Raw genomic sequence first — 20,804 nt, 5'->3', positions numbered from 1 at the left:
TTCTGTAATCTGTTTCTCTTATTCAACTCCATATTATGGGACTCTGTGTGCCTTAAGATAATACTTGACTGTATGGGGACTCATGAGAGGGCGAGTGCTTGTTCTGGGTCCCAAATAATAACCTATTCCCTATATAGTGCGCTACTTTTGACCAGTAGTGCACTATATAGGAAATCGACAGACCCTGGTCAAAAGTCGTGCACTATATAGGGAATAGACAGGCCCTGGTCAAAAGTATTGCACTATATAGGAAATCGAGAGGCCCTGGTCAAAAGTATTGCACTATATAGGGAATCGAGAGGCCCTGGTCAAAAGTAGTGCACTATATAGGTAATAGGGTTTGTGGGGACTTACCGTCTGCAGGGCTGAGGCCCCTGGCTGCAGAGATCATAGAAAGTGAGGGACTGGAGTGAAGTGACCGGATGTAGTCCATGTAGGGGTTGATGTAGGGGTGTGGTGGGTTAAAGGGTGACTCGGCCCCCACGGAGGGGTTCCGGTGGGGCGAGATCCGGATGAGGGAGATGTCGGAGAACGCCGGACTGCCGGCTAGCGAAGGAGGCCTACACAGACAAATGGGGAGAAAAAAATAGAAGAAATAAGTACATACTGTATGTACAGTTGATCTAAGATCAGGTTCATTTCATGACAGAACCATTACATTTTAAAAGTGTTACCTTCAAACTCAAGGTATTGTAACAGCTTTATTGTAAGTAAAGAATATGGTTGTATTTGACCAGCCAACATATCAGAATATGTCTTACGAGACTTGAAAACGATATGTTTTATGCGACCTTGAATTGAAAGAGGCTACAACAGTAAAATCATTCTCATTGAGTGTACTGGCAGGGCCAGCAAATGAATGGTGACAATATCACCCTCCCTCCATCTGCACTCTACAGGGAACAGCAGAGAGAGAGAGCGAGGGGGAGAGGAAGAGAGAGAGATGCATTCTTCTTGCTCCTTCCACAGACATTTCCTCAGATCAAAAGCTGCTTTCACCACTGTGTCTTAATCAGACCGAAACGTCAGGCCAACTTCACCACTAGATTAGCCACCATGCCTCGATTTAGTAGTAAGCACTTCTCATAACTTTGCCTTCCTGGAAAAAATAAATGTAACAATTAGAAATAAACCCATTAGATTTAATGATAATAATGTATTATCATTATAGTATTTAGGTTGATTTTTGGGTTTATCCAAGTGTCCAAAAAGCTTTCCATGGTGAGGTCAGCTCAGTCATTACCAATGAGTAGCATCCATAAGCAATATCTGTCTATCCCACAACAAGAATGGTGAACCATACCAACACACAGTACCAGTCAAAAGTTTGGACACACCTACTCATTCAAGGGTTTTTCTTTATTTGTACTATTTTCTACATTGTAGAACAATAATGAAGACATCGAAACTATGAAATAACACATATGGCATCATGTATTAACCAAAAAAGTGTTAAACAAAATATATTCAAAATAGCCACCTTTTGCCTTGATGACAGCTTCACAAGGTTTAACACTTTTTTGGTCACTACATGATTCCATATGTGTCATTTCATAGTGTTGATGTCTTCACTATTATTCTACAATGTAGAAAATAGCAAAAATAAAGAAAAATCCTTGAATGAGAAGGTGTGTCCAAACTTTTGACTTGTACTATCCAAAATCCCTGTTCTCGACACAGCAAATGTGTACATTAGAACCTCAACATCTAGCTCAGGACACTGAAGTGAAGAATCAACTAATACCGTTTCCCTTTTTATAATTGGCTAAGAGGGCTTGAAAACTTCATAATGATGGCCTTGAAGAGAAAGCCCCTCCCTGGAGGATGAGGAGAAATCCACATCAGCTTAGACATTAAGAGGCTGGGAGATTAGAGTGAATTAGACCCTCCACTCATCCACTGTGGCTCCTCATAGGACTGGCCTGTCACTATCGTCCCCAGGCGAGATGAGGGAAGAGTGTGGGAAGGGAGTGAGAGAGAAAGAGAGAAAGAGAGAAAGAGAAAGAGAGAGAGAGAGAGAGAGCAATCCATGTAAAGTGAAGGAGGAGCCTGGCCCAGAGTTTGGCTCGGAGTGACCTTGAGCAAGGCCAGGGGACCGGAACAGCCCAATTACACCCTTGGAACCTGTCCCCGAGTCCCCTACCGGCCCCCACCAGCCCCTCTCGTCCTTCCCCATCACAACCCCCTAATGAAAGAGCTCAAGCCAATAATGAACGCTGAGGAGCGGAAATACTGGAGCACACACACACACACACACACACACACACAGTTACACACACACACACACACACACCTCTACCTCTTATTTTTCAACAAGCTTGCTCCAATTAACCCACAAGGACTACTATGAGGTGAATTTTAAGCACTCTTTTTCCTTCTGTTTGAGTGCATGACGACAGTCTCTGTGATGCTGTAGCAGGTATGTATGGAGTGCTCTTGTCTTCTCAAGAGGAGTCATCTCTATTAAGGAAACAATAAAAAGGAAGATGATTGAAGTAAAGGTTGGAGGTTGGGAAAGAGGATTTGGGGGGGGGCATAAAGTGTTTAGTTAGTACAACCTAAGATGTTTCTGGACAAGCTGGACGCTTTTGGGATTTTCTCTTTTGGGAGTCCCAAAATGTGGCACCTTAAGGGCTCTGGTCAAAAGAAGTGCACTATATGGGGAATAGGGTGCCATTTGGGACACAGCCAGAGTAGCCTTGAGAACCAATGATTAGAGAGTGAATTAAGGTAAATGAAACTGATGACTGATACCAGTGTTATCATGTTGACTATGACACTACCTCCATCCTCTAGGAGTGGTTCTGCACGTCTCCTATCCTCTGAGTCATGTGACACCTCCTCTGAGTAAACAGGGCACCCTTGTCCCTGTTCCCCTTCGGTGCACGTGTGTGTGTGTGTGTGTGTGTGTGTGTGTGTGTGTGTGTGTGTGTGTGTGTGTGTGTGTGTGTGTGTGTACAAGGGCAGAAGATAAGGCACCCACAGGCCACCATAGTACGCCTCATTTACACAGATCAACACAGCTGCTGAGTGAAACTGACTTTGATGTCACTGCCACATGGTGACCATTATACAAACACACCTGAGGAGAACAACTATCAGATTAAAAACAACAACAACATTTTAAGTGAGAAGTAGGGATCGGTCTGAAGCTGAAAAAGAAAGGAAATTCACATGAGCACCACTATGCCTACTCCACCCATGCTCTGCCAAGGTTGTCCAGCACACAGCTTTGACCTACTACAGTAGCTTTGTTGGTATTGTACTTCAAACTATGTGTAGGCAGTGGCGGTTCTAGACCATTTCAACTGGGGGGCCAAGCTGGGGCCAGTTGTACTGTTAGAGGGGCCAGTTACATTAGACGTTATTGTGTCATATCGTTTTCTTCACTGCATTGCAGGCATTAGCAGGCAAAAGACCATGTTCATAATCACCATCATTGCCACTGTCTAATAACGGATGTAAAAAAAGAAGGATAGCAAAAATTAGTTTCATAAAAATTATTTCATACTCCACATTTAGGGGGGCCACAAGGGGGTCCAAAATTGTTGTCATAGGGGCACTGGCCCCCCCTAAATGGTATACACTTCAATCAGTACAGATGAAGGGGAGGAGACAGGTTAAAGAAGGATTTTCAAGCCTTGAGACAATTGAAACATGGATTGTGTATGTGTACCCAGCTCACGAACTAACAAGTACACCAGGGAGAATGAAACAAACACGCAGATGCAATAAGTGAAAACACATTATTTAACTGGGGACTGGGGATAGCTAGTTAACATTGTGTCACAAAGCATGATGCGCTAGCCAGTTAAAGTTCATTCCGAAATAACTTCATATTTCCGAGTTAGTAAGATATGAGTTTAGAAAGACTTGAAATTGGCATGGGAGATAACTATCTAGCAAGCTACCAGCTACCTATAGCTAGCTGCTTATCAAAAGGTAGATAAGTGGTTAATTTGACATTGATCAAACTATTTCTCACAATTTCTTAAAATAACTGTAGCTGGCTAATTAATTTGACCATGCTTTGTGATACACCCGGTTTTATGCTGTTTTAGTCCTCACAACATGTCACTCTGTCACCTACAGTAGAACCTGCTAAACAACCTCAGGGAGAAACAATAGAATTAGCCATGCTTTTTTGTCCTATCAGAGCCGCGATGAGAAAGTTCTAGCTAGTGTATCCCTCTGTCCCTTCGACTCTCGTTGGATGTAGTTTATCAGGTCCCAGGCTGCTATGACTGTTATGATTATTTATTTACAAGTTCCTTACAATTTGCTTTAGCTCCATCTGTAACTGATAGAGCAAATATAGTAATATGCGGTAGTAAGCTGTCTGGAGCGAGAAACTCATTGGGAGGAGGAGGAGGATAGAGCAAACACAGAAGTTCTAACTGAACACACATTTGAGCGCCCCAGGACGATCAATTTACTTTTTGCTGTTATACTGTAATTGACGCTATGAAAACCTGTTGACGCTCTTCCCCCTCATGGCAAATAGCCAGTGCTTGACTTGAGCAGAAGCTCACCTTAGCTGAGTACCGGTACCTCAAATTTATACTACTTGAGCTCCAGTTCCTCTTATAGAATATTCCCTCAAAAGTATTGTGGAGCTCCTGCATCTAAATATAAACAGTGCTGGCACCCTAAATTAGTACCGGAACCTATTTCAGTTAAGCCAAGCACTGCAAATAGCTGGCAAACAACTCAAGCAATGTTCGCATAGCCTGCACAGAGGCAGAGTTGCCGCTGCTGGCAGTCACTGAGGGCCAGAGTAGTAAGTAACTGAACAGCTTGTTTTTAACAATATATTTTTTAACGGCAGATTCAACTTCACCATTTCCTACCGCCCAGGGTCCAAAAATGTGAAGCCTGACGCTCTCTCCCGCCTATACAGTTCCTCTGCCACACCCTCGGTCTCCGAAACCATTCTCTCTACCTCATGCCTTGCAGCCACAGTGGGTTGGGGTATTGAGACCCTGGTTCGCAAGGCACAACGCTCCCAGCCTGGACCTGAAGGGGGCCTGGCTAACCGGCTGTTTGTCCCTAACTCAGTCTGGTCCCAGGTCCTGGAATGGGCTCATTTCTCCAAGCTAACCAGTCATCCAGGTTCCCGCCGTACCCTAGCATTGCTCCGACAATGTTTCTGGTGGCCCACAATGGTTCCTGACGTCTCTGCCTTCGTTGCCGTATGCACGGTGTGCGCCCAGAACAAGACTCCGCGGCAAGCTCTTTCTGGCCTTCTTCAGCCACTACCGGTCCCTCATCGTCCCTGCTCCCATATCTCTCTGGACTTTGTCACTGGGCTTCCCCCGTCTGATGGCAACACCGTCATTCTGACAGTAGTGGATCGGTTCTCTAAGGCCGCTCCTTTCATCCCTCTCCCCAAACTTCCATCTGCCAAGGAAACGGCCCAGCTCATGGTGTAGCATGTCTTCCAGACCCATGGACTCGCAGTGGATATGGTTTCCGACCGGGGTCCTCAATTCTCATCTTAGTTTTGGAAGGCGTTCTGGACCCTTATTGGGGCGTCGGCCAGCCTATCCTCTGGATTCCATCCCCAATCGAACGGCCAGTCAGAGTGCGCTAACCAGGACCTGGAGACCACCCTAAGAAGCCTGGTCTCAACCAATCCCACTACCTGGAGCCGTCAACTAGTCTGGGTGGAGTATGCCCGGAACACCCTTCCCTGTTCTGCCACGGGACTCTCCCCTTTTGAGTACTCCATGGGGTATCAGCCTCCTCTCTTCCCAGAACAAGAACCGGAAGTCAACGTACCCTTGGCCCAGATGTTTGTCCGCCGCTGTCGACGTACCAGGAGAAGAGCTCGGGTAGCACTTCTCAAGACCAACTCCAGGTATCGTCAACAAGCGGACCGCCGCCGGACTCCAGCTCCCCACTATTGCATTGGGCAGAGGGTATGGCTGTCTACACGGGACCTGCCCCTTCGGGTAGTCTCGCAAACTGTCCCCCCGTTTCATTGTTCTGTTTCCCATCTCTAGAGTCCTTAGTTCCACTGCTGTCTGTCTCTTGTTACCCCGTGCCCTCCGTATTCACCCTACTTTCCATGTGTCTAAGATTAAGCCTGTGTCTCACTGTTCTTTGTCTTCTGTTCCCAGATCCCCCCACCCTCCCTGTGTCATTGATGGCCATCCGGCATACACAGTAAAATGCCACCTGAGTGTTCGACCACGGGGCAGGGGTTTCCAGTACCTGGATGACTGGGAGGGTTACGGCCCGGAGGAGACATTCTGGATCCAGCCCTCATCGCCGACTTCCACCGCCGACACCCCAGTCAACTAGGTATGCGCCCAGGTAGGACGCCAGGTGGCGCCCCTAGAGGGGGGGGGTACTGTCACACCCTGATCTGTTTCACCTTGTGATTGTCTCCACCCCCTCCAGGTGTCACTTATTTTCTCTGGTGTATTTATCTCTGTGTTTCCTTTCTCTCTGTGCCAGTTCATCTTGAATGTTCAAGTCAACCAGCATGTTTTTTCCCATGCTCCTGCTTTACTATTCTCTTCTACTAGTCCTCCTGGTTTTGACCTTTGCCTGTTTTCTGGACTCCATTCCTGCCTGCCTGACCATTCTGCCTGCCCTGACCTCGAGCCTGCCTGCCATTTTGTACCTCTGTAACTCTGAACTGGTTTTGACCTTTTGCCTGTCCACAACCATTCTCTTGCCTACCCCTTTTGGATTGTTAATTACCATCTTGGATTCTAACCAGCTGCCTCCTGTGTCTGCATCTGGGTCTCGCCTTGTGCCCTTAGAGATCCTGGATTTCTTGACAGGTCGCCCCTAAGGGGTGAGAGTAGGCAACAACACATCCGCCACGCTGACCCTCAACACAGAGGTCCCTCAGGAGCGTGTGCCTAGTTTCCTCCTGTTTCCCTGTTCACCCATGACTGAATGGTCACGCACAACTTCAACGCCATCAATAACGACGTTGGTAGGCCTGATCACCGACGATGATGAGAAGCCTATAGGGACGAGGTCAGTGGCCTGGCAGCGTGGTGCCAGGATAACAACATTTCCCTCAATATCAGCAAGAGAAAGGAGCTTACTGTGGACAACAGGAAACGGAGGGCCGAGCACGCCCCATCCACATCGACGGGGCTGTAGTGGAGTGGGTCGAGAGGTTCAAGATCCTCACTAAGGAATTCATATGGTCCACACACACCAACACAGCCATGAAGAAGGCGCGACAATACCTCTTCCCCCTCAGGAGGCTGGAAAGATTTGGCATGGGCCCTCAGAAGTTCTACCGTTGCACCATTGAGAGCATCTTGACTGGCTGCATCACCGCTTGGTATGGCAACTGCTTGGCATCTACCTGTAAGGCGCTACAGAGGGTAGTGCGTAAGGCCCAGTATATCCCTGGGGCCGAGCTCCCTGCCATCCAGGATCTCTATACCAGACGGTGTCAGAGGAAGGCCCTAAAAATGATCAAAGACTAGCCACCCAAGTCATTGACTGTTCTCTCTGCTACCACATGGCAAGCAATACCGATGCACCAAGTCTGGAACCAACAGGACCCTGAACAGCTTCTACCCCCAAACAATAAGAGTGCTAGTTAGCCAAATAGCTACCCGGACTATCTGCATTGACCCCCCCCCTTTGGACTAACACTTTTGACTCATCACATACATTGTGGCTAATGCTTATTACACTGAACAAAAATATAAACGCAACATGCAACAATTTCAAATATTTTACGGAGTAACAGTTCCTATAAGGAAATCGGTCAATTGAAATAAATAAATTAGGCCCTAATCTATAGATTTCACATGACTGGGAATACAGACATTCATCTGTTGATACCTTACAAATAAGGTAGCGCTGAGGATCAGAACACCAGTCAGTATCTGGTGCGACCACCATTTGAAGAGCACACTTCTCCAGCGTGCCAGTGGCCATCGGTGGTGAGCAGTTGCCCACTGAAGTTGGTTACAACGCCGAACTGCAGTCAGGTCAACACCCTGGTGAGGACGATAAGCACGGAGATGAGCTTCCCTGAGACAGTTTGACAGTTTGTGCAGAAATTCTTTGGTTGTGCAAGCCCACAGTCTCGTCAGTTCTCAGGGTCGCTGGTTTCAGACAATCCCGCAGGTGAAGAAGCCGGATGTGGAGGTCCTGGGCTGGCGTGGTTACATGGTCTGTGGTTGTGAGGCCGGTTGGATGTACTGCTAAATTCTCTAAAACAATGTTGGAAGCGGCTTATTGTAGAGGAATTAACATTACATTTCTGGCAACAGCTCTGGTGGACATTCCTACAGTCAGCATGCCAATTGCACGCTCCTTCAAAACTTGCGACACCTGCACATTTTAGAGTGGCTCTTTAAGGTGCACCTGTGTAATGATCATGCTATTTAATCAGCTTCTTGATATGCCATACCTGTCAGCTGGATGGATTATCTTGGCAAAGAAGAAGTGCTTACTAACAGGAATGTAAACACATTTGTTCAAAATTAGAGAAAATTAACATTTTTGTGACCTTTTATTTCAGCTCATGAAACATGGGACCAACACTTTACATGTTGCATTTATATTTTTGTTCTATCCTGTTGCCTAGTCACTTTACCCCTACTTATATGTATCTACCTCAAATAACTCATACCCCTGCTGTAATGAATGCGAGGGGAGACAGAGAGCTGGTTTCAAGCGCAGGGTGCAGCAGGTGTTTATTGCAAAGGACCACATGAGGAGGCAGGTAGCTGGGTCCAGGGGCAGGCAGAAGGTCATACACAGGGGGTCCCAAAGGGCAACGGTACAGGCAGGGAAAAGGCTAGTAACGTAATCCGGGAGATCAGGCAGTAGGTAGATAACAGGAAATCCGATAGGCTAAAGTACAGTCAGGGAATAGGAAAAAGGCATCGTTAGTGAGGCAGGGAAAAAAAACTATAATTTACGGGAGGAGTAAATCACGGGAATCCCAGCGCTCCGAAAGCCGTGTGTCACAAAACAAACAATACCTCACAGTGATGGGGTGCAAAGAACTGAACTAAATAGTGTGTGACAATGACATACACGTGTTTGAACAGATGATCAAAATTCAGGTGATTGGGATCTGGACAGTGAGCTGTGTTCAGAGGATCTATGTGTTTGAGAGTGTGAGCTGGAAAGTGGGCTGGAAAGTGAGCTGCGTTCAGGGGATCTACGTGTTTGAGGGTGTGAGTTGGAACCAGACATTACACCTGCACATCGACTCGGTACTGGTACCCAGTGTATATAGCCAAGTTATCGTTATTCATTATTTATTTATTCCTCTTATTATCATCTTTCTATTATAATTCTCTCTGCATTGGAAGGAAAGGCCCGTCAGTAAGCATTTCATTGTTATTCGACACCTGTTGTTTATGACGCATTTGATTTGATTTACAGCTAAAGCCAAGATCAATTCACTACCCCTAGTACGCAAGATATGCTGATTTCAAAACTGATTGCCACCAAAACTTTATTAATTAACATAATCTTTGGGAGAGACCGATTTATCTAATGCCTCAGCGAACTGATTCTGTCGGTGAATCTCAAACCACCCCCTCGCCCCTACCAAATCACCCCCTCGCCCCTACCAAATCGCTCTGAGGGCCCTCCGTTGTCACAGTTTGCTGACGAAACTCCAAGGGTGACTTCGAGAGTGGCGAGGGGAACAATAAACCCATCAGCATCAGGACACACTTTTAAATAATAAAACAAGTATAAAATTCAAATGAACAAATTCCCCTGTCATTTTACAAGATATAAACCTCAATAACAGTTTAAACATTTAATTTCTGAGGTATTTCATCTGTTACATGTGTCAAGTATCAAAATCAGACACAAACAAATGCATGTGACATAATTAGGCACGTCTCTCTATTCTTTTGTATGAAATTGCACAAGTCCAAACATATCACAGTGTATGTTGGGATAGCACTTTGCTCTGAAGCCTGCAGCCTTGCTGGGTCGGTCGACGTGGCTATCTGAGGGTCTAATTAGCCCCTAACCCTCGATCATTTTCACTCCCTCAGCTTTGGGACACTTGTGCAAATGGCGGAGGCGTTCGTGAACACACAAATCAGGGGCCGAGTAGTGACAGGAAGGGGGTGATTTGTGATTCAGCCAGAGTGTGAATAGGGCTCCAATGGGCTTCCCCCCTCTTGCCTCATGAATGATGTGTCATTACTGGTTAGAGAGACAGTGCACCCTTTTATAAAATAAGCTACTTCTATGCAAATGTTGTTTATCAGTACAATAAAATCTGTCCCAAATGGAAGGGAAACAGATTGTGATCTGTAGCCCCATGAAATGAGCCAAAACAAGCTCAATAACTCAATGCTTGCACATACTCCAATTGAATATGAATTCACCTGTACTGTGAATGAACCTAGGCTATATCTTGATTTAGCCAGTTTATCAAGAGATTTATCATTGAAATAAATGGTTACCATTATGTTGTTATGTAGTTATATTGGTAAATACAAAGTCAAATTGATTGTATGATTGTATAATTAATGAATTAATGCATACATGGCTGTCTGTGAAACATGTTGACGTAAGAACATTCAAATGTAATGATACTGAACTCAAAAGATGCCCAATGATTGAACAGAGCAGTAGCTGAGTTTATCTGTCTGGATCAAGTGCCATTCTGTGACTCAAGGTAATATGCCTTCTTTTTTTGCCGTGGTATCGTTTTGGTATTTGAGTATAATGATAATCATGATAAGTTTTGTGATAATAAACCTGGTATCGGTTTCAAAGTCAATATTCTGGTATCGTGACAACACTATATTCCATTTAAGACTCTGGTCAAAAGTAGTGGCCTATTTAGGGAATAAGGTACCATTTGGAATGTATACAGAGAGTCCAGAGGCTAGCTAACTAACATTACAAAGACACAGTACAGAACCAGGTCACTTTAGCTCCCAACACTTCCTACACCCTCCATCCATCCATCCACCAGAAGAAATGTGAAGAGAGAGAGAGAGGTGGGTTAGCTTCTTGTGCTCCCAGACCAGATGAGAGAGGAGAGGAGCAGAGATCAGTCAGGTGTCAGAGGCCTCTCCTGGCCCGGGTTGACAGCGTTTCCCCTCCCCTGATTCTTCCATTCCTCCCTCCCTGCCATCCCTCCCTGCCACCTCTCTGAAAGTCTAAACCAGAGGGGAAGAGAGGGGCTCCTGACAGCGGAAATAGCAGAAGCTTTAAAGCTCCAACCCTTTCACTGTGATCAAAGAGGCCATGGCTACACAGAGCCTGAGCCAGCCCAGACACTGAGCAGAGAGTGAGAAAGAGTGAGAAGGAGAACCGAGAAGGGAGAGGGAGAGAGGCAAGGAGGGAGAGGGAGAGAGGCAAGGAGGGAGAGGGAGAGAGGCAAGGAGGGAGAGAGGCAAGGAGGGAGAGAGACAAGGAGGGAGAGAGACAAGGAGGGAGAGAGACAAGGAGGGAGAGAGACAAGGAGGGAGAGAGACAAGGAGGGAGAGAGAGACAAGGAGAGAGAGAGACAAGGAGGGAGAGGGAGAGACAGGGGGAGTGATGGTGAGAGAGAGAGCGGGGGGGGTTAGAGACATGCGAGGGAGATACAGGGGAAAGGGAGTGAGAGAGACAAGACACCCACAAGGAATGAGAGAGAGCAGGACTCCATGAGCCTTCACTACTGAGAGAAAGTGTGTGTTTGTGGTCTGAATATAAAAGAGAAATCGCCAGAGAGTGCCTGTGTGCACACATATGGAAAGCAAAGGGAAACAGTGTGCTACAGTATATGGTAACTTCTGGAAGGTCCTTTGGGAGCTACTGACAACAAGAAATCATAATCAGCAGTCAAGCCAGTAATAACATTGTTCTGTGTGGCTGCATGGTTTAAATAAAGTTCAATTGATGAGTAGCAGCAGTAGGTATTAGGAATTGCTCACATTTGCAGTAAGAGTAACATTTACAGTAAGAGTAACATTTACATTAAGAGTAAAAGTAAAACCTGGTTTGAAATGTATGCATTGGTTTATTGGCTTATGTAATGAAGGGTTAAAGTGTGGTTTCGACAATCCAATGATTTGAAAGACAATTTGAGTGTACTCATACCTCTAAGGGCCATCTATAAACCCTAAACCCTTATCCTACCATTAACCTTCATGTTGTGTTTGTCTCCTGCCACCACAGTGAAAAACCATCTGTCACACCCTGATCTGTTTCACCTGTCGTTGTGATTGTCTCCACCCCCCCTCCAGGTGTCGCCCATCTTCCCCATTATCTCCTGTGTATTTATACCTGTGTTCTCTGTTTGTCTATTGCCAGTTTGTCAAGTCAACCAGCGTTTTTGTGTCTCAGCTCCTGCTTTTCCAGTCTCTCTTTTTCTTGCCCTCCTGGTTTTGACCCTTGCCTGTTCTGACTCTGAGCCCACCTGTCTGACCACTCTGCCTGCCCCTGAGCCTGCCTGCCGTCCGGTACCGTTGTCCCACCTCTGGTTTACTGACCCCTGCCTGCCTTGACCTGTCTATTGCCTGCCCCTGTTGGATAATTAAACCCTGATAGTACGAACTGGCCATGACTAACCCAGCAGACCCGGGGCCAGCTGCACAACGCCATCTCCTCCTAAGGAGCCTCCATTGGTAAGCACGAGGAATTGCTTCGTGGTCTTATGGAGGGGGTCCAAACGTTGGCTGAGTGCCATGACCGAGCGTTGGACATGCTGCTGGAGCAATTCCGCGGGTTGTCTGGGGGGCAGCCTGCCACGGTGGTAACCCCACCGCCCCTCAGTAACTCGGCGGTTAGCAGCGCCGCCCCACCGGCCACTCCACCTTCCCAGGAGCGCTGTTTCCCTCCTTCGGAACGCTTTAATGGAGAGCCAAGCACCTGTCGGCATTTTTAGCTCAGTGTGCCCTCATTTTCGAGCTTCAGCCCTCCTTCTTCCCCTCAGATCGCTCCAAGATAGCCTACCTCATCACGCTGAAGTCTGGGAGGGCTCTCACCTGGGCTACCGCCGTATTTAATTGGTTCCCAGGGGGAAGGCACCTAGGGAGTGCTTAGGCAAGAGGCCCGCGGGCATACATAACCCGTAGTATTCACTGTCTATGCACACTAGGTAAGACCTGGGCGGACCACCCCCTGTATTTTGGTTAGTGCACCAGGTGGTGCTAGTTAGGTAGGTAGTAGGTAGGCAGGTAAGTCAGGAGAGGGGGCTTTGATATTTACTTTGCTTTGGTTCCGTCCAGCCCCTTTTCCCCAAAATTACCGTGTAACAGAATAAATTCTTGTAAATGGTAATTCTTTGCCTTTTGTCATCCATGCTCACACCTACGGTCCATACCTCTTTCACACCACGGAGGGCTGAGTTGTAGCAGGGTGTTGCGTTCCCTCTTCCTGATCTCTCTTTTGAAGAACATATCAAGACTGTTTCAAGGACAGCTTTTTTCCATCTACGTAACATTGCAAAAATCAGAAACTTTCTGTCCAAAAATGATGCAGAAAAATGTATCCATGCTTTTGTTACTTCTAGGCTGGACTACTGCAATGCTCTACTTTCCGGCTACCCGGATAAAGCACTAAACAAACTTCAGTTAGTGCTAAATACGGCTGCTAGAATCCTGACTAGAACAAAAAAATTTGATCATATTACTCCAGTGCTAGCCTCCCTACACTGGCTTCCTGTTAAGGCAAGGGCTGATTTCAAGGTTTTACTGCTAACCTACAATTTTTACATGGGCTTGCTCCTACCTATCTTTCCGATTTGGTCCTGCCGTACATACCTACAAGTACGCTACGGTCACAAGACGCAGGCCTCCTAATTGTCCCTAGAATTTCTAAGCAAACGGCTGGAGGTAGGGCTTTCTCCTATAGAGCTCCATTTTTATGGAATGGTCTGCCTACCCATGTGAGAGACGCAGACTCTTTACTGAAGACTTAATCACAGGACCTACTGAAGAGATAAGTATAGTCTGGCCCAGGAGTGTGAAGGTGAACGGAAAGGCTGGAGCAACGAATCGCCCTTGCTGTCTCTGCCTTGCCGGTTCCCCTCTCTCCACTGGGATTCTCTGCCTCTAACCCTATTACAGGGGCTGAGTCACTGGCGTACTGGTGTTCTTCCATGCCGTCCATGGGAGGGGTGCGTCACTTGAGTGGGCTGAGTCACTGACGTGGTCTTTCTGTCTGGGTTGGCGCCCCCCCCCCCCTTGGGTTGTGCCGTGGCGGAGATCTTTGTGGGCTATACTCGGCCTTGTCTTAGGACGGTAAGTTGGTGGTTGGAGACATCCCTCTAGTGGTGTGGGGGCTGTGCTTTGGCAAAGTGGGTGGGGTTATATCCTGCCTGTTTGGCCCTGTCCGGGGGTTTCATCGGATGGGGCCACAGTGTCTCCTGATCCCTCCTGTCTCAGCCTCCAGTATTTATGCTGCAGTAGTTTATGTGTCAGGGGGCTAGGGTCAGTCTGTTACATCTGGAGTATTTCTCTTGTCTTATCCGGTGTCCTGTGTGAATTTAAATATGCTCTCTCTAATTCTCTCTTTCTCTCTTTCTCTCGGAGGACCTGAGCCCTAGGACCATGCCTCAGGACTACCTGGCATGATGACTCCTTGCTGTCCCCAGTCCACCTGGCTGTGCTGCTGCTCCAGTTTCAACTGTTCTGCCTGCGGCTATGGAACCCTGACCTGTTCACCGGACGTGCTTGTTGCACCCTCGACAACTACTATGATTATTATTATTTGACCATGCTGGTCATTTATGAACATTTTAACATCTTGACCATGTTCTGTTATAATATCCACCCGGCACAGCCAGAAGAGGACTGGCCACCCCTCATAGCCTGGTTCCTCTCTAGGTTTCTTCCTAGGTTTTTGGCCTTTCTAGGGAGTTTTTCCTAGGGAGTTTTTCCTAGCCACCGTGCTTCTTTCACATGCATTGCTTGCTGTTTGGGGTTTTAGGCTGGGTTTCTGTACAGCACTTTGAGATATCAGCTGATGTACGAAGGGCTATTTAAATAAATTTGATTTGATTCCTAGAGGCATTCATAACAGGGAACAACAGCTGGCCATGTGCGTGAGTCTGGAGGGGTTCGTGGGAGAGGTGAGGGAGATTGTTGATGCCCCGTTCTCCGGGAGAGAAGCTGCCCGGAAGCTAATCCAGCTCCGGCAGGACGCCCACAATGTGGCCGACTATGCGGTGGATTTCCGCATGTTGGCAGCAAAGAGTATGGAACCAGGAAGCACTTTGACATGTTCCTGCACAGCGTCTCGGTGGTTAAGGACGAGCTTGCTGCTCGGGAGTTACCCACGGATCTTGACTCCTTCATTGATTTGACCATCTGCATCGATGGGCGATTGCGGGAACGATGGATGGAGAGGAAATTTAATTTCGCTCACACGTCCAGGGATTCCACCTCGCCTCTGAGTCATCCCGGAAGTCACTTTTGGTCATTTTGTGTCTTCTAGCCGGGTAAAAGACCAGGCTCACCAGTAGGAGCGAGTACTATGGTGGGCCATATGGAGAAATGTTCCGCTTCCCTTACTCACACCCATTTTCATCTCATTCTGTTGTGGGGAAACCAGTCCAAATCTCACCGGGTGCTTATTGACTCTGGGGCCGATGAGAGCTTTTTGGATGCCACACTGGCTTCTGAGCTGAACATCCCCACTCAGCCCCTCTATATTCCCATGGATGTTAGAGCGCTGGACGGGCGCTCTATAGGTCGGGTCACCCATAACACTCCCATCAACCGACGTGTGTCAGGGAATCACAGCGAGACCATTCAATTCCTGCTCATCAAGTCCCCCCAGATTCCCATGGTTTTGGGATTCTCCTGGCTATAGCAACAATCCCCTCATCTACTGGTCTACGGGTGCCATCATGGGCTGGAGTCCGTTCTGCCACGCCCAATGTCTGAAGTCGGCGCAACCTGCCCTGGGACGTGTTACTGGGGGCTTGGAAGTTGTTCCGGACCTCTCTGCCATTTCCATGGAGTACCAGGACCTCCTGGAGGTGTTCAGCAAGTCCCGGGCCACTTCCCTTCTGCAGCACCGCCCCTATGACTGCGGGATTGACCTTCTCCCTAGCACCACGATGCCCTGGGGATGTCTGTACTTTCTGTTGGGACCAGAGACCAAGGCTATGGAGCCCTACATTGTGGACTCCCTAGCTATAGGATTTATCCGTCCCTCTTCTTCTCCTGCTGATGCAGGTTTCTTCTTCTTTGAGAAAAAGGACAAGACCCTGCGCCTGTGCATTGACTACCAGGGACTCAATGACATTACTGTGAAGAACCGTTATCCGCTACCACTCATTTCCACGGCCTTTGAGCCGCTCCAGGGGGCCACTGTTTTCTCCAAGCTGGATCTACGAAATGCCTACTACTTGGTGCGGATACGAGAGGGGGACGAGTGGAAGACCGCGTTCAACGCGGCCACTACGAATATCTGGTCATGCCCTTTGGCTTCACCAACGCCCCTGCCGTGTTCCAGGCTCTGGTGAATGATGTTTTCTGCAACATGCTGAACCAGTTCATCTTCATCTACATTGATGACATCCTCCTCTTCCCCTAAGAACACGTGCTCCGCGTCTGACAGGTACTCCAGCACCTTCTGGAGAACCAGTTGTTAAGGCGGAAAAGTGCGAGTTCCATCGCTCCACCATTCCCTTTCTGGGCTACATCATCTCTGCTGGGAGTGTACAGATGGATCCCGAGAAGGTGAGAGCGGTGGTGGATTGGCCTCAGCCTACGTCCAGGATGCAGCTGCAATGCTTCCTGGGGTTCGCCAACTTTTATCGCCACTTTATCCGGGGTTACAGCACGCTGGCCTCCCCCTGTCTGCCCCCACCTCTACCAAGGTTCTGTTCACGTGGTCCTCTGCCATGACCGGGCGTTCAGGAACCTTAAACACTGCTTCACCACTGCTCCTATCCTGGTTCATCCTGACCCTTCCCATCAGTTCATGGTGGAGGCCGATTGTTACATTCCCCAGTTTCTGTGTTGTGGGTTTGTGTGTGTATTTCAGGAAATGGCTTCCTGAATTCCTAAGCAGCTGATTGGTCAGCCCCTTCGATGATTGGAGCTCTAAACCCTCCCTCTCGTCAGGGGAAACAGCTGTTTTCAATTACCAACTCCTTCAACAGCTGGATAAAAGCCAGTATTTCTTTGTCAGGAAGAGAGAGCTTCTTTGATGTCCTGTTTTGGTTAGGTATATGTATGCCAATAGGAATCAGTGTTTTTGATTATTGAAATTGTTCACTTTACGTTAGTAATTCTGTTTTTGTTCCCGGGGAGGAAGAGGAACGCGCCTAGGGAATGTTTAAGCAAGATTCCTGCAGGCATACATAAACCCGTAGTATGTACTCTGTCTATAGACACTAGGTAAGACCTGGGCGGACCACCCCCTTGTATTTTGATTAGCGTGCCAGGTGCCGTTAAGAATAAGTAAGTAGTGGGTAGGTAGGTAAGGTAGGAGAGGGGACTCTAACTTTTACTTTCTTTGCTTTGGTTCCATCCAGCCCCTTTTCCCCACATTTACCGTGTTAAGGAAATAAATTCCCTGTAAACGGTAATATTCTCTGCCTCTATCATCCTTACCTGTACCTAGAATCCCATACCTCTTTCACTCCAGGGGGAGTTGAGTTGTAGCAGGGTGTTGCGTTCCCTTCTCCAAGAGGCGTACGTTACATAATGGGGGCTCATCCGGGATAATTAAACCCACCGCACCCCGCTGCTCTGAGTTCTCTGTGATTGGTGATTGAGGTGTGGTGGTAGGTTGTGAGTTTGGATGACTTGTTTAGTTTGCGTGTGTTCAGTAGTCTGCAGTGTACAAAACGGCTGCCTCAGCCGTCTCCAATTTTATTGAAGCGCCCTCTGTTGATCGGTTGGTGGGGTTGCGTAAAGTAGACCTTTGCGCCATAGCTGACCATCATGGACTCTTCATTCCTGAGAAAGCCCTAAAGGCTGAGCTTTTGGTGCTAGTCAGGGAGGGTTTGGTGAGAAAGCAAATTTTCTTGTTGAAAGATGAGGGAGGCTTCAGGAGAGGAGACGGGTAGATGTCGGAGTGGGGGCTGTTCTTTCCCAATGTTCTGCCCTGGACCTTAAGCTGCATCCCTGCGCCTTCTTCTCCCACCGCCTCAACGCCACGGAGAGGAACTACGATGTGGATAATTGGGAGCTTCTCGCAGTGAAGATGGTGTTGGAGGAATGGAGGCACTGGCTAGAAGGGGCAGAACATCCGTTCATTGTGTGGACCGACCACAAAAACCTGGAGTATCTCTGCACTGCCAAGCGCCTCAACTAAACTCAGTAAAAATAGAAACGTTCCTTTTTCAGGACCCTATCTTTCAAAGATAATTCATAAAAATCCAAATAACTTCACAGATTTTCATTGTAAAGGGTTTAACCTGTTAGGGCTAGGGGGCAGTATTGACACGGCTGGATAAAAAACATACCCGATTTAACCTCTATGGGCTAGGTGGGACGCTAGCGTGCCACCGGTGGTGCACTCCATCAACAGCAGGTGCATTTCAAGAGCGGCAAATTTGAATCCAAATAAATGTCAAAATTCAAATTTTTCAAACATACAACTATTTTACACCCTTTGAAAGATAAACATCTCCTTAATCTAACCACGTTTTACGATTTCAAAAAGGTTTTACGGCGAAAGCATAAATTTAGAGTATGTTAGGACAGTACATTTACAAGAGTTGTGTGTAATGTTTTGTCAAGTCAAAGACAGGGTCACCAAAACCATAAAACCAGCTAAAATGATGCACTAACCTTTTACAATCTCCATCAGATGACACTCCTAGGACATTATGTTAGACAATGCATGCATTTTTAGTTCTATCAAGTTCATATTTATATCCAAAAACAGCGTTTTACTATGGCATTGATGTTGAGGAAATCGTTTCCCTCCAATAACCGGCAGTCAAGTCAGCGTCACAAATGAAATAATTAAAATTAGAAAACATTGGTAAAATATTATATTGTCATTTAAAGAATTATAGATTTACATCTCTTGAACGCAATCAACTTGCCAGATTTAAAAATAACCTTACTGGGAAATCACACTTTGCAATAATCTGAGCACTGCGCCCAGAAAAATACGCGTTGCGATACAGACTAGACGTCATGTTGGGGAGATCTAAAATCGAAAATACTATGTAAATAATCCATTACCTTTGATTCTCTTCATCAGATGTCACTTCCAGGTATCACAGGTCCATAACGAATGTAGTTTTGTTCAAAAAAGCTCATCATTTATGTCCAAAAATCTCCGTCTTGTTAGCACATGATCTAAGCCAGCCGGACTTCTCGTCATGAACGAGGGGAAAAAATATATTTACGTTCGTTCAAACATGTCAAACGTTGTATAGCATAAATCATTAGGGCCTTTTTTAACCAGAACATGAATAATATTCAAGGTGGACGAATGCATACTCTTTTATAACGTATTGGAACGAGGGTACCCAACATGAACTCGCGCGCCAGGTGTCTAATGGGACATCATCGTTCCATGGCTCTTGTTCGGTCAGATCTCCCTCCAGAACACTCAAAACACTTTGTAAAGGCTGGTGACATCTAGTGGAAGCAATAGGAAGTGCCAAAATATTCCTCAGCCCCTGTGTTTTTCAATGGGATAGGTTTAAAGGTAATACAACACATCAGGTATCCACTTCCTGTCAGAAAATGTCTCAGGGTTTTGCCTGCCAAATGAGTTCTGTTATACTCACAGACACCATTCAAACAGTTTTAGAAACTTTAGAGTGTTTTCTATCCATATATAATAAGTATATGCATATTCTAGTTACTGGGTAGGATTAGTAACCAGATTAAATCGGGTACATTTTTTTTATCCAGACGTGCAAATGCTGCCCCCTAGCCCTAACAGGTTAATCTGGTTACCACTCCTACCCAGTAACTAGAATATGCATATACTTATTACATATGGATAGAAAACACCCTAAAGTTTCTAAAACTGTTTGAATGGTGTCTGTGAGTATAACAGAACTCAAATGGCAGGTCAAAACCTGAGAGATTCCTTTACAGGAAGTGGCCTGTCTGACCATTTCTTGAACTTCTTTTCCATCTCTATCTTTTACTAAGGATCTCTGCACTAACGTGACACTTCCCACGTCGTCCATAGGCGCTCAGAGCCCGGGAAAAAACAGAATGTCGTCATTCCAGTCCCAGGCTGAAACACATTATCGCCTTTCTCAAGTGGCCGATCAAGGGACTCTGGGCTTATGCGCGTGACCCGACCGCCCCCGCCTTTGTGATTTTTTCCTCTGTTTGCCGAAAAGGAGATTCCCTGTCGGAATATTATCGCTTTTCTACGAGAAAAATGGCGTAAAAATTGATTTTAAACAGCGGTTGACATGCTTCGAAAGTACGGTAATGGAATATTTAGAATTTTATTGTCACGAATTGCGCGACACTTCTTTACCATTTCGGATAGTGTCTGGAACGCATCGAACAAAACGCCGCTATTCGGATATAACGATGGATTATTTTGGACCAAACCAACATTTGTTATTGAAGTAGCAGTCCTGGGTGTGCATTCTGACAAAGACAACAAAAGGTAATCAAACTTTTATAATAGTAAATATGATTATGGTGAGTGCTAAACTTGCCGGGTGTCTAAATAGCGAGCCCGTGATGCCTGGGCTATGTACTTAGAATATTGCAAAATGTGCTTTCACCAAAAAGCTATTTTAAAATCGGACATATCGAGTGCATAGAGGTCTGTATCTATAATTCTTAAAATAATTGTTATGCTTTTTGTGAACGTTTATCGTGAGTAATTTAGTAAAATGTTAGCGAATTCCCCGGAAGTTTGCGGGGGTATGCTAGTTCTGAACGTCA

General features: G+C 46.6%; 1 protein-coding gene across 7 annotated transcripts in view; it reads right to left on the bottom strand.

The window, feature by feature from the left end:
- LOC106578655 (transcriptional activator GLI3) overlaps positions 1-20,804 on the bottom strand; it is a 196,708-nt gene that overhangs the window by 58,102 nt on the left and 117,802 nt on the right. For 5 of the 7 annotated variants that reach the window (XM_045702217.1, XM_045702216.1, XM_045702220.1 and 2 more), the window contains one exon: positions 355-569. In XM_045702217.1, coding sequence (XP_045558173.1) covers positions 355-569 — 215 coding nt within the window. The remainder of the gene's footprint in view (positions 1-354; positions 570-20,804) is intronic. The other 2 variants (XM_014157694.2, XM_045702221.1) reach the window with 1 other exon arrangement.

This window comes from Salmo salar, chromosome ssa19, assembly GCF_905237065.1.
Source record: "Salmo salar chromosome ssa19, Ssal_v3.1, whole genome shotgun sequence".
Taxonomy (NCBI): domain Eukaryota; kingdom Metazoa; phylum Chordata; class Actinopteri; order Salmoniformes; family Salmonidae; genus Salmo; species Salmo salar.
This window is presented reverse-complemented; position numbering and strand designations above follow the sequence as displayed.